We start from the raw sequence: 13,541 nt of genomic DNA, 5'->3' as shown, positions 1-13,541 counted from the left end.
TACAGGACTTCAGAAATAACTGTGTTGCTTATTAAGATTTGGTGCACCCTTACAGTGTATTAGATAACCTCTGTTAATTACTTAAGTGCACAGCATGGGCACACAAAAGATATCTACATGGTAAATACAGAAGCTAACTGAAGTAATGGAACAAAAACTGAAGAAAAGAACAATTTACCCCTCCCCCAAAATGTTCAGTTAAATGTATTAAAAATACAAGGGTTAAAGTAATTTAACATTTAAATCAACTTACAACAATAGTTTTAAAACTGTAAGGTACTCTTTGTAGTGCTTGCAGGTCTAGCAAATAGTGCACAATAAAATGTACAATTTCTTAACAACATTACATATAATGAAAATTTAATAAGTGATTAATTTTACTGTAATCACTAGAAAAGTGTATTTTGTTATATTCAATAAAAGTGCATCAGTATAAAATCCTACATTCAACAAAAGGCATATCAAATTGGGTGTCAAATGAATAATGAAGAAAATCAAATAAATGTGCAATTATATTCAGGATAATTAAATAGATATTGTATGTTCTGGCTATAAATCAAAAGCATTTGTCTTCACAGTGTGTTGCATATACTGTATAACTGTGGCACTCTATATACTAATGCATCAGAATTGTTAAAGTAGCATTACAGGAAATACGATGAACACTAACCCCAAATCTTGGTGGAATTCGATCTGAACATGCCTTTTGGGGATTATCACAAATCTATCTGTCTATTTACAAATCCTCCCCAAATTATAGTTTTGGCTGTGCTTAAAAAAATCCTTCATTACTTATTGGATAATCTTCTCAGTTTCAAATATTTGAGGACAGGCAATGCAAACATCAATGTTGCCTTTAAATGCACAGGAAATGCTGTGATGTAAAAACAGAATTTTCTGATCAATCTATCATTCCTATGCATTTTATGATCTTTTATCATCAACCTGCATTATGTAGTTTATGCTGGTTATATTCGTAGCATAAGTAAATGTTCTTTAACTGACTGAAGATGTTTCTAAGCTGCGCGATCATCCTTTTTTTAATCTTTTTCTTTGTTCTCCTCGTTCACATCCCCCACCCCATCTCTGCCAGCTCCCAATAACAGCCAGTGTGTGATGCTGCAGCCCTTGATGTTGTACTACTCTGTTCTCCACCTTTGGCTCAACACAGCACATCTTTTATTTTGAAACCAACTTGCTGTTTATGCATGAGTCAGTTCCCCATGGGGGGTACTTTATACAGGACCGGGACACTTTCAAAATGCAGCAACCAAAGTAATAAAGACAGTAAGGGAAATTTAAGCATGGAGAATTGCTTCTGCATTTTCTTTCTGTGGATGACTCAGTAAAACTGGGAACCTGCTATAAAGAGGTAAAAAAAGGGAAAGAAGAAGTTACCTGTTTATATATATTTAAAACGAGCTTGACTATATAAACATTCATATTACCATCATTGCATTCTTTTCTGTGCATCACATAAGTGTTGCATTCTGATGATTGGACTGCTGCTCTGAAACTCCATCTGTAAAAATAATTTAATGAATTTTATCTTAGATTTGATATTAATTAAGAAAATGCCTTGATTACTGTATTCATAATGTAGAGTGTATTATGTACCAGTAGTATCCGTGATATTGGGTATAGTCATTAATCAGTACACAGTTAAAAATAGTGTTGTGCAGATTTTTTATAGCTTGTCAGGCTACTCCCAGAAAGATAGAAGTTTGAGTAAACAGAGGCTGAAATACCTGTTTTACAGATATAGAGATCCCCTCTGTATTAGTTATGTACTAATAGAGTTATGTACTCTGTATACAGTACATATGTTATACTGTATTACACTCACTTTCAGTACAGGACTTGAGGAAATCTGAAGAGCTGAATGTAGCATCTTCTATTACAAACTCTTTATTAAACTTTAAGTATAACATTGATGCTCACAATTATTCATAATCCAATAGCAATCCAGAGGGACAGCCACCTTTACAAAAATCTTTCTAACCTATTATGACCTCACTTTAGGGGTCAGGTCTGCAATATTTCTTAAATGAATTATAAATAATTAAAAGCAGCCATGTGGCATTTGGTGAGATGTGTTGCAAAACAAAATTAGAAATAAGGTTCTACTGGCGCACCCGCTGAAATGTCAACTAGATTACTGAAATACTGTTGAGAATCGACATTAGCATAAGCACAAAAGAAAGGTTACAAACAAGAACAAGCCATTTAATCAAAGATCAAGTTGTTTGAGATTATTGCTTATAGAGGCACTTCATAATATTAAGTGCATTATTTAAGACATCTTGCTTGATCCCATCTTGTTGCTCCAAGGATCTTATTAAGCATGCTGTATACATTTTCTATCAAATCAAGGGGGTTCATATGGAAAACATATTGACATACAAAATGTAATAAAGAGGGATTAAACAATCTGAAAATAACACAGTGCGTTTAACCGGAGGAATTTGTGTATTGTGTATCTGAAACAAAACATCTTACATTTATCACTTAATTCACACTATGCATAAGAATAACCAAACAATATACATTAACAAAGGGAATAAAGGATAACTCGAAAACCGTTTTTAAAAAGAAAGCAAGAACATGAGTACAAATATTTTATTTATACTTCCATTTTTCATTAATTCGCTGTATTATTCATTTTAATATTAAGATGCAAGTCCTGCATCCATTGTTTTCTAAGTATAACCCCACTAGTGCTGCATACAGACAGCCTTTTTGTATGCTTTACTGATGAATACGTTCTTCACACGAACTGCATCACCAAAAATTTCAGTTCTTGATACTAGAACCTGCAATTTTTGGCTACAGCTTCTTTACTGGACTCTTCCCTGACCACAACTTAATCTGATCTTTTAATACTAATATATATATATTTATCTTCACTTTGGTCAAAACTGTTTTGCCCCCGTCACATTGTTGTCATTAGAATCTTTTGAGGTTTTCACAACATTTCAGTTTGCAAAGGTCTTATAAAAAAATAAAAATATTATTTACCGCAATACACTTGTATTTTTGTGCATTACTATTACTAGTCATGCGTCTTGTAGAATACTAAAAGCCACACATTAACTTCTGTCCTACAATGTAGTTTTCCCTGATATTTTGTTTCCTTTGACTGTCTTACAGCGTTTCTTAAACTGTCCCCATACCCCTGCATACAAACTCTACTGCACATGAACTAATGTTAATTCTTCGGATCCGAAAAAACAATGCAAATCATGTATTATTACCAGTTTTCAACTTTAACTGGCAACGAATCAGTTAATTCCCGGTTTAATCCCAATTTTTCCCACGGCGCCAGATAAATGCGTCCTTTCCACGTGTGACGCTACGTCAATACTATGAGAAGAAAGATAAAAGGAGGGGAGGCTTGAAACGGAACTGTATCTGCGCCTACCTTCGGAGGAGCCTGAAAACCGCATAAGGCAAAAAGACTCACGCTTCCCTTGCTAAATATTCAAGAAGTCATGACGCGGCACTGCAGCTTATGAATAATGAAAATAATGACGTAAAGAATGCGGCGCTCTGCAGTTAGTTGTGGTGTTTAGTATTTATAAGCAGAAGGCGGAGTCGGGAATAAATCATGACGTTTTCGTGACGTACATTCCGGGGTTTTTATTGTGCTGTGCTGCAGCCGAACCGGCAATGAGAGGAGGGGAGATGAACGAGTAAACCGGGGAGTACAGTAGTAATAGGACTGAGTTAAGACAGAAATATAACAATAATTAAAAAATAACACAACATAAAGGCACCGGCCATTAAATAAAATAAGAACGAACGACGCAATTTATACCCTCCCTCTGTATTTATATTGTAAAATACTTTAAAAGATTATTTTGATATAAAAAAAGGAAATCGTATTTTTTATTTTACATTTTCAAACATTTTTTTTATATAAATAAATGGGGGATTACGGGTTCGGCTTGTTACAGACAGCTAATTTGAACAGCAGCTCTACGTTCTTTGGCGGAGGCGCTTTCAGGTCGTACGCGACTTCTTCCCCGGCTTCGAGTGCCCAGTTCTCCCCTCTCGCTCCCAGCAGCTTCTCCGCTTCCAGCAGTAACGCCGCCTGTGTGTCCCCTCTGTTCCTGTCAACTTCTGCGCATCATCAAAACATGCAGGATGAGCTTCTTCTTGGGGTGACAAAAACAGCGCAGCAGCAGTCCTCGGCCACCGAAAAAAACAACAGCAACGTCAACAAAACCAGTCAGCAAACCACCACCAACAACAACCCCGATTTTGGCAACCCGCTGGGACAGCAGCAGAAGAGGCTGGACTACAACCACCTTAACCAGAACCAGCAACAGTTGTCCGATTTCAAGCCAACTGTAAATCAAGACCAGTTTGGGCAGCCGCAGCAGGTCAGTGACCTTCAGCTAGATCGAAAAAAACATCAGCCGATAAACCAGCAACAGCAGACTGAATTCAGCAGGACCAAGCAGCCACCCCCTCCGCCGCCGCAGGGAGAGTTCAGTCACCTGGCTCAGCAGCAGCCGTACCCAGCCCTCAGCCGCCAGCAGCAGGGATCCCCCGATTCAGATCAGAGCAACTGCGAGCGGAGCCCGGACTCAAGCCCCATTCAGACCAGCACCTCGACTATTGACGAGATTGCGGTTTCCGAAACCAATGTGGTGGTTGCTGCGTCGCCATCGCCCTCTTCCGTGAATCCCAACAAGGTTAAAATCCAAATGGACTCTCCCAGTGCCCACCTGCTCAATAACGGCAATGGCAGCAGCACTAGTAACATGTTGCCAGGAGGTCTCGGAGCCGGTTTCACAAATCTCCAAAATCAGGATATGGCATCTCCTCAGCAGAACCCCGGGAGCTCAGCTTCCCCGTCTCTGCCCGGTTTCGGAACCCCTTGGTCAGTCCAGACTAGCTCACCCCCGCCACCAGTTTCCAACTCTAGCAACCCAAATCACGCTAACCCAATGAATCAGATTCCCAGCAGCGAGCCAGACAACAGCTTTTACCCGGGGATCCCTTCTTCCATCAACCCTGCTTTTTTCCAGAGTTTTTCGCCGGTTTCAACTAATCCCTGCGCGGGGATTAATGTGCCAGGCTTTAACAGCCCTTTCTCTCCCCAGATTAATTTACCTCAACAGCAACAGAACAGGAGGTCTCCAGTCAGCCCCCAGCTGCACCAACACCAGAGCGCATTTCTCCAGCAGAGGAACAACTACAACCACCATCAGGTAAGGGGAGGTGGTGGGGGGTCCCCCTCTTTTTAAAATTCATTGATAGCGACATATTTTGGGAACGGAAAACAATCTTTTAGTCGATTCATACCGTGTAAACCATATTTCCCAAACGCAGATTTATAAACTGAACGGTGTTGGTGAAAAATTACTAACGATACTATTTTTTTTTACTGTGAACATGGTCTGTATGTAAGGGCATTGAATCATTCAGGACACAGGCCTTTGTCACTTCAGCTGTAACACTATATATATATAAACTGTGCAGGTGAATGGTATTTTACTGAGTCATAAAAGCATGTGCACCTGGTTTAAAATAATGAAACATCTAGGTAAAAAATGTAAAATGTTTTGGTAGGTGTTAAGAATTGATTTTTTTTCCCAGTTTGGTACTGGGCAGAACAAAACTTATGTTAACTGTATAAAAACAATTCAGTACTATATTTCAGAATATTTGTCAAGTGACATTCTATTCTGTAGCTTTAACACAACGTGACCCAGACCTTTTATTCACAATACAACAGATGATGGTCAGTCTTGACCAGACTGTAATGGAATCAGTCAAAAATTTAACGACAGTTCTTCTGTTTCTCATTGTTCAATTGAGCCACCATTACCGAGTCTCTGCAAAAACTGCTAAGAGCACTGAGAAGGCAGGACGAGATTCCTTGTGTTACACCCTGCTTTGTAACACCCAGATTAGTCTTTGACCAGAAGTCTCAATCAGGATATACTTGCCACACCTCTCAGTCACCTGTCTGAGGAAAAGGAACGTCTTATTTTACTTCAGGTAAAATAGACCGCCCTAGAGTTCAGGTCTATTTTAGTGCTTGTTATGTTGTTATGCATTAAATTGGAGGTATCATTTGTGAGGGAGGTTTCCTTTGCTGTTATGTCAGCTCAGTGTACAGTATAATTGGTCCATGAGTCATTCTGCGGCAGTATAGTGATATGAAAAATGAATAAACAAAGCAGTTTTTGCCATTTTTTAGTTTGCTGTTGAAGAAGAATACATTTAGTGGAAGTATGAGTTTACCTCTAGTCTCTTCTGAATCTGACTGGTCATCAGTTGATTAGAGCCGTGCTGTTGAAACAGAACCAGAACCAGGGCAGAGTTCTGATTGAAAATGTAGATTTTGTGATCTGATGTAAATAAACGCCTTACTGCAGAACTGTCTGTAGAGTGTATTAGGGATATGATGAAAGGAATTCCGTTAGCTGACAAGCTGTCATGAAAAGACATAAAATACAGATAAAGATTATGTGGACGCAATTCACATTCACACATGTATCTGTCTTTTTGACCTTAATGCATGTTAGCACTGCTAACTAGCACCATCTGTTAAAGTAAAAATCCCATATGCTATTTGTCATTATAGCAAACGAATTTCTATCACTTTTATTTTTAAAATGTATTGGCAATAGCCTAATACAACAGTTGTGATCTTAAAAGCAATGCAATTGGCCCATTATTATAGTTCACTTTTAAAGTGGGCCGCTTTATTTGGTCAGTTTATTTTTTTTTCTTCGAAATTGTAAGTTTTTTAGAACTGTACAATTCTTTTCAGGTTTGTAATGTTTCAACAAATTAACGTGGTAGCTTCAAGTTATGTTTCTCATTGTTTTTACATAGAACTTTCTGTGCTTGTGATACATTTTTAGGACGCGCATGCAGTAAGACTCACTCATATTATTAAAAAAAAATGAAGATCCTTATTGTTTTGTTGAGAGCCCATCCAAACTCATATTATTAAAAAAAATGAAGATCCTTATTGTTTTGTTGAGAGCCCATCCAAACTCATATTATAAAAAAAATGAAGATCCTTATTGTTTTGTTGAGAGCCCATCCAAATATGGTCCAGAGCAATAGCATTGTTTTTTGAAAGAGACAGCTGTTTGTGCAAGTTTGCGGTTTAGTGATAGACTGATGAGTACTGGCTTATGAGTGCCAGATTCGTCGTTCTGGTGATGAGCAGGTTGAAACACAGGGTCTGTGGGCAATACTGTAACCTCATTTTACAGACAGCCAGGTATTTACTGTAGCAATTAAAGACTGTGAGAGACAAAGTCTTTCCTTTAATTTAGATACCTCTTCTTTGAGTTATTAAACCAAATCTTTCTGAGGTTAAGTTTGAGACTAGGTTGTATTTATCAGGTTTGTAAGGCAAAGGCCTCTACTGAGTTGTTGGAAGTGAGGGATTAACCACTAATCCTTCTTTTTAATGCATCTATCTTCTATATATATTCTGTTCTATTCAGGAAAAAAGGGTTTGTGAAAAATCATTTTAAAAGGCAATTGTATTTTCTTTTGTCCATCAATCATTGTTACTTTTCTACCAAGTTCATTGGTGAAACATTACATGGTTCATTCTGGGAGGATTCCCCCAGATTCAGGTACAATGAGACTTTAAATATTTGTTTAATCTGTGCATAGCCTGGCAGATAACAGAATAACTGAGAATACCCACAACGTACATAGAAAATGTCATTAAAAACAATAATGGAAGAGATGTTCAGTTCATGTTATTCCGCATTCAAAGTTGGCTTGACTAGACCAAGAAATACTGTTTAATGAAGAGGGCAATAAACAGGACTAATGAAATTTTCGGATGTGTTGATTAGTTATTGTAGTTAAACAAAACATTTCCACACTTTAAACACCAACATCAACTCACTGCATAGTGCTGTCAAATTGGACCACTAAAGGCTAGAGAGTGAATCACGATTTGACCTTCTAAGGAATGAATAAGATCAGCCTTTGGCAGCCTGGTCTGATTTGGATTCCAGTGCTTCTGCAGGACTAATCATCTTTTATTGAATACTCAACATTACAGCTCCATTTATTTCAAATAATATTAACCATTCACTAGAAAACACACGGATGGGTTTTGTTAAGAAGGTAGGGTTGCATTGTTGCAAAGGTGTCGAAAAACACCACAGGTGAATGTGTATGCGCTCAATTATAAGCAGCAAACATAATTGGCGACATTGTTGTAGGCTGTACAACGGAGCTAAACAGCAGTTCTTTTTCTGAACTGAAATCGCATGCGCAGGAATGTTCTCTCCCTTTTTTATTTTTAAAGCTAATTAATGACAAGTTCATGTGATTGGTTGCTTGTTTGCAGATAGCATTTCATAGATTGGTGATATGGGCTAGTTTTATGCACAGGTTAAGATGCAAAGGGGTTCAATTGAACCCACTGAATTTCTGTTGTTCTGTAATTTGTGAAAACAATATTAATGCAGACATGAAATGGAAGGACAAAAGACTGCTCTACAATCTGTCTCCATTAAAGTCTAGTTGCTATATGGCCTACAGCAGCATAATGGTTAAATACTTGTCCTAAAATTGCTCAGAATGATTCTAATTGATGTTGACATTACTTAATTGGTTCGTACTGTGCATGTAAGTTGTGTTCATCTTAATGCAAATGAAGGACCATGGTTGAAAAATGAGCATTTAATCCTTCTCCTGTGCCATAGGGTGCATCTCAGTGTGGCAGAAGGCCAAGGCAGTGCCACAGTGCTCATATTCAATGGACCCATGCTAACCTGTACTTTACTTATAGCGTGAGAGAGTAGTTTAGTCTGTTTTTGTTTCTTTAATCTGGGGGCCCCTGTGACTGACTTTTCTTTTAATCTATTGGGATTAATTAATTGCTTGTGAAAGTCTGCACTGTTGGTGACTGCAAAGGAGGGGGTGAGGTGTCTTTGACAGAAATTCATCAAGAGTCACCTTTTCTCATAACACCTTCGTCTTTATAATTAATTTAAAAGTTGTTCAAGAAAAAGAGGATTGCCTTTTGGGTTCATGAAGTGTTACACTCTATATCATGGCTAGCCATGCCTTTCTCCCGATATATTATCTTTCTGTTCCAGCTAATTCTTTTCCATACCTTAACCAGCATTTTTAAATGTTGTCTCTTAGAAATATGGATAGAGCTTTCAGTTTTACAAATCAGCCCTAGTAATAAATCAACATTTCAGATTTTCTCCTATCATTATTATTCTTTTTAGAATTAATCCTGTCATTATAGAAATCTTGTTACTGTTTTCTCTTCATATTTTGCATGTACATTCATATGTGAGCACAAATTAACTTTAAAAATGAAGTCTTCTGTCTTAGGTCATCTAAAGGGAGATGGACAAAATGGCAGCATTTCAGTTTCTGTTTTGAGGTTGTTTGGATTGTTTTGTCATGAAGAAAACTTGGTGTGAAAATTCTACCTCAAAATATGGCTTTTTAAATTGTCTGAGTGGTCATGTTTTTTAATTGAGGTAGCCAATGTCGTACTTTAAATCCCTAAAAAGGCGAGCAGGAGGCATTACATGTTTTGTCTACAAAAACTAAACCTTCAGGAGAAAAGTTAGCATTAAATATTATTGTTATGAATCTTCCTTCACAGGACTTCAGTTCCAAAAACTACACTAAGAGCACTGTTTTGACATGGTTATATAGTGTAGGATAGCCACACTCTCTGAGATACCGGAGCACTGAAAGCTGCAAAATTGGAGAGAGCTGGCTTAGCACCTGGAAGGGCTAGCTGGGAGAAATAACCATAGAGGGATAATGGCCCTTACAGTGCAGCTGGAGCTACCCAGGGTTGTAACCGTGAGTTAGTAACAGCACAATGTGCATGAGTGCACGAATCCCCCAATGTGTTTTAGAGGTTAACATGGGGAGCAGGTGAGACAGCAAATGGAATGAGAAGACAATTAGTGTAAAGAATATTACTGTACTAGAGAGTATTTTCCATATTTCTTAATGATGGCACTACTTAAATTAAAAGCAGAGCGCATTAATACACACTAGGACACAAGAGTATAATATACACTTTAAAAGAGGTAAGTCTATCATTAGGGACAGTAATTTCCATTTTTACAGTTACTATTGCCTCTTCAAACCAATTCCAAATCTGTGAATGTAGAAATGGGAATTGACTTTAAAGAGGGTACTGGAACTGACAAAACTGCCCCTTAGTTATCACTGAGTATTAAATATAATTTAACAATGGTGCTTAATACATTAGTAAATTACCGTATTTCAGATACAAGATGTCTACAACTGGGTTGAGACTGTTCTGTTTTGTTGTAAAACGTTTTTTTGCTTGCTTAAAAATATTTTTTTTTTGCCTGAAATGTGAACTTGCTTTACTCTTTTGAGAAATTTGTGGTCATGAAGAGAACTGTGGTTGTTAATGACATTATTGGACGGAATTGTTTTCTCATTGCAATTTTTTTCTGCATTTGGTAGAATCAGATCTGGCACAGAACTTGAAAGAAGAAGCCTTTAGTTTTGTCCTTCCATTGCAGGGATAGAAGTGTCTTACAGCATATTACTAAATTTGTTTTCAGCTACTAAAAAATAGAGACCGTAGGTATAGCAAGCTGCTGTCGTACTGTAGGCTTTCTTTAAAATCATCTTGTTAAAGCAGGAATATGATATGCAAACTGAAATTTAAATTGTGTTATGTGTAATGGTGGACAGAAACATGAAGTAACTAAATCCAAGGCGATATTGCTTTCAATCTTCTGAGTCTAGACTTGACTAAGACATAGTGATTACATTTACCGCCAACACCCTATCTAAATATACTGTGCACAATTTTAGATTTGCATATGGTGTGGTATATTCTACTTATTTTTATATGATTCTGTGGAAGTCTAGATTAGAGGTTAGTTGTAAAATTATTGAAAATTGGCAAGTTTATGTTAAATGAGGTATATATAAACCAGTTTTCTATTTGGCATTGTTATTGTAGATATTTTGTCCTGGCAGACAGATGATTACAACCTTTGTATTTAATCAGTTCAACTAAAAGTAGGTTGGAATATATAGTTTACTATACCTTGTATTTCTTAGAGACTGTCACTGTACTGAGTGTTTTATGCTTAGTTTAGATGTTTTTCCAAATATAGAACATGGCGTGAGAGAAATTTCTGTATTTTACACTAGTATATGTGTGCTGCTGTACTCTAAAGTGATTCACTTAAATTATATAATGTGTGCTGTATTATACATGACTACTTTGGAATTGGGACAGTTTTTTTTCTGTCTTCATCTGTACTCTGTATGCTACGGTACGTGGTACAGTTTACAATGCCAGCTGTGCAAATTGTTGTTTTTAAAGCAGTACCTATGACGTGCTACCATCAAACCTTTCCCAGACACCACCAGTTTCCATTTGATTTAAATTCAGATGGAGTCATCAAGGTAACATATGTTAAAATAATGTTTTTGTGATTTGTTCTTGAGACTCGCTTCCATCGTCTTTGCTTCCATTTTCCAGTTTTCACTGTGTATTGTTCCAGCACACGGATAACAGGTTACCAGCGTCTGAAAATGTTTTATAGAGTAGAGTGGGAAGTGATGCCAAACAAATCAATATTAAGGAATGTAGTTGGTTAGCAAGCAAAAGGGCACTCCTTGGCAAAAAGCTTGGAGATTTTTTGTTCATGATTTTTTTCAATTCAGGTCTTATACCACAATTTATAAAAAATACACTATATGTATATTCTGGACCTTTGTTTTCAGTTACACTAGATAAAGTCTGTATAATTGCTAGTGGAGAGTCTTCATGAATTCTCGTTTTATTCCCTCTGGTTGCGTTTTCTAAGATATTGTCCAGAAAGGGTGTTTAGTGCCTTAAAGGACTAATGTTCTGTGTTGTTTGCTTTATGAGGTTCTAAAGCTCAATTTGTCAGTACAAGTTCCTGGCACTTCTTATTTTTATTTTATCACCCAAGAAGTACTTTGTACCCTTATTAAGATGAATGTTACAAAGAAGAGGAGACCATAGAGGTTATCTAGTCCTTTTGATAGGTAGTACCTAATTGAACCATTTCTTGGAAAAAAAAGAGTGTCGGCTTTAATAACATGGGTAGGTAGCTTGTTCCATACTCCTACAACATATGCGCAAAGTACGTCCTGTTATAAGCTTTAAATATACTTTCACATTATTACTGGTCATCGGGTTTGTGTTTCACTGTTGAAGCTTATGAAGTCTAATGTGTTGACCTTGTCAGTGCCTTTGAAGATTTTGAGTACTTAGCTTGCATACTTTCCTACATTATATACTGTGTATATTGTAGTGAGAGAGGGGGTTGTATTTCTGGAGGAGGTTGAGATGCTGTACATTGCCTCCCGAGAGTGATGTCTTAAGGAGACCACAGGGAAATGGGAATCCTCTCTGCACGCATTTTCTCAGTATTTCTTAACCACTAAAAATTGAGAACTTGATAAAGCAAGCAGAAAAAAAATATTTATTGGTATCTTAATACCAATAAATAAATGGATTGATTAATGAAGCCATTGCTTTTTTCTTTGAATATAAAATTTGTAAAATGCTATTAAGCTACTTATACCAAAAGCTCATTTTGTGGCAATATCATAGTTTCCTTATGGTAAGATTTTTTTAATTTATGTTTGTTTCAGCTAATTATGGTGATAGTATATGATAGTGGTATAGTGATTATAGTGGCATTTCTGTGCTTGGTGAATTGCTGAAGATGGTATGTTTTTCAAGTTGGATTTGAAAAACAGATTTCCTTAACTTTGATGTTCTTTATAATTGTTGATGCAGTAGGATAGAGGCACAACATTTCTGATAAATATAGCAGACTTTGCTCATTCAAGTTTCAGAATGGCTGACATCTTAACCTAATTATTTTAATTAGACTGAATAATTGTACTCACAATTGCTAAAATTATTGGGAATTAAAAGAAGTAATGGAGTCTGTGAAGCCTGATGCTTATAATCATTAGTTGGGTCATTAAAGGGAGATGTAACATCACATTTGTGAGCAATGTTATGGGGCCCTTTGTTTCTATAATGTCTTATTTCATTTACTTCCCCCTTAATACAAGATGGATGCCAAGACTTTCTAGGAGTATTTCATTATTAATGCTGAAATCCTAAAGGACATCACACATTCAGATCTGGGCTATTACTCTGAAAATGGTTGCAAATATTTAATGAAAGCATCCACCCACCCATACCCTCTCTCTGCCAGGGACTAGGCTTAGAAACGAAGCTTTGCAAATGAGCAGTAGTTTGAAGTTTTGACCTGAGGTTATGGCAGAAATACACACAACATTGTAGACTGGTTGAAATCATTGCGGTTTTCAAAACTTGCAATGCATGTATCATTGTATGAGATGACAGAGTAATGCTTTTTGAGTATTTGCTCTGTTCTTTGAAATTTACCTGAAGTTTCAGTGGGTGTTGTGCTTTATATGTGCACTAATTACTGGTCTTCTCTTAAGGCCTATGGATTGTAAGAACAAGTCCCTCTGAGCAAACAATACCAGAGGGTCAG

At 36.9% G+C, this 13,541-nt stretch overlaps 1 protein-coding gene across 4 annotated transcripts in view; it reads left to right on the top strand.

The window, feature by feature from the left end:
* The first annotated feature begins 3,671 nt into the window (after window positions 1–3,671).
* Window positions 3,672–13,541, top strand: part of cpeb2 (cytoplasmic polyadenylation element binding protein 2) — a 57,915-nt gene continuing 48,045 nt past the window's right edge. For 2 of the 4 annotated variants that reach the window (XM_088926488.1, XM_088926487.1), the window contains exons 1-2: window positions 3,672–4,385; window positions 5,112–5,219. In XM_088926488.1, coding sequence (XP_088782614.1) covers window positions 3,927–4,385; window positions 5,112–5,219 — 567 coding nt within the window. In that variant the 5' untranslated portion in view covers window positions 3,672–3,926. Of the gene's footprint in view, window positions 5,220–13,541 lie in introns of all 4 variants that reach the window. The other 2 variants (XM_088926486.1, XM_088926485.1) reach the window with 1 other exon arrangement.

This window comes from Atractosteus spatula, chromosome 1, assembly GCF_055471065.1.
Source record: "Atractosteus spatula isolate fAtrSpa1 chromosome 1, fAtrSpa1.hap1, whole genome shotgun sequence".
Lineage (NCBI taxonomy): Eukaryota > Metazoa > Chordata > Actinopteri > Semionotiformes > Lepisosteidae > Atractosteus > Atractosteus spatula.
This window is presented reverse-complemented; position numbering and strand designations above follow the sequence as displayed.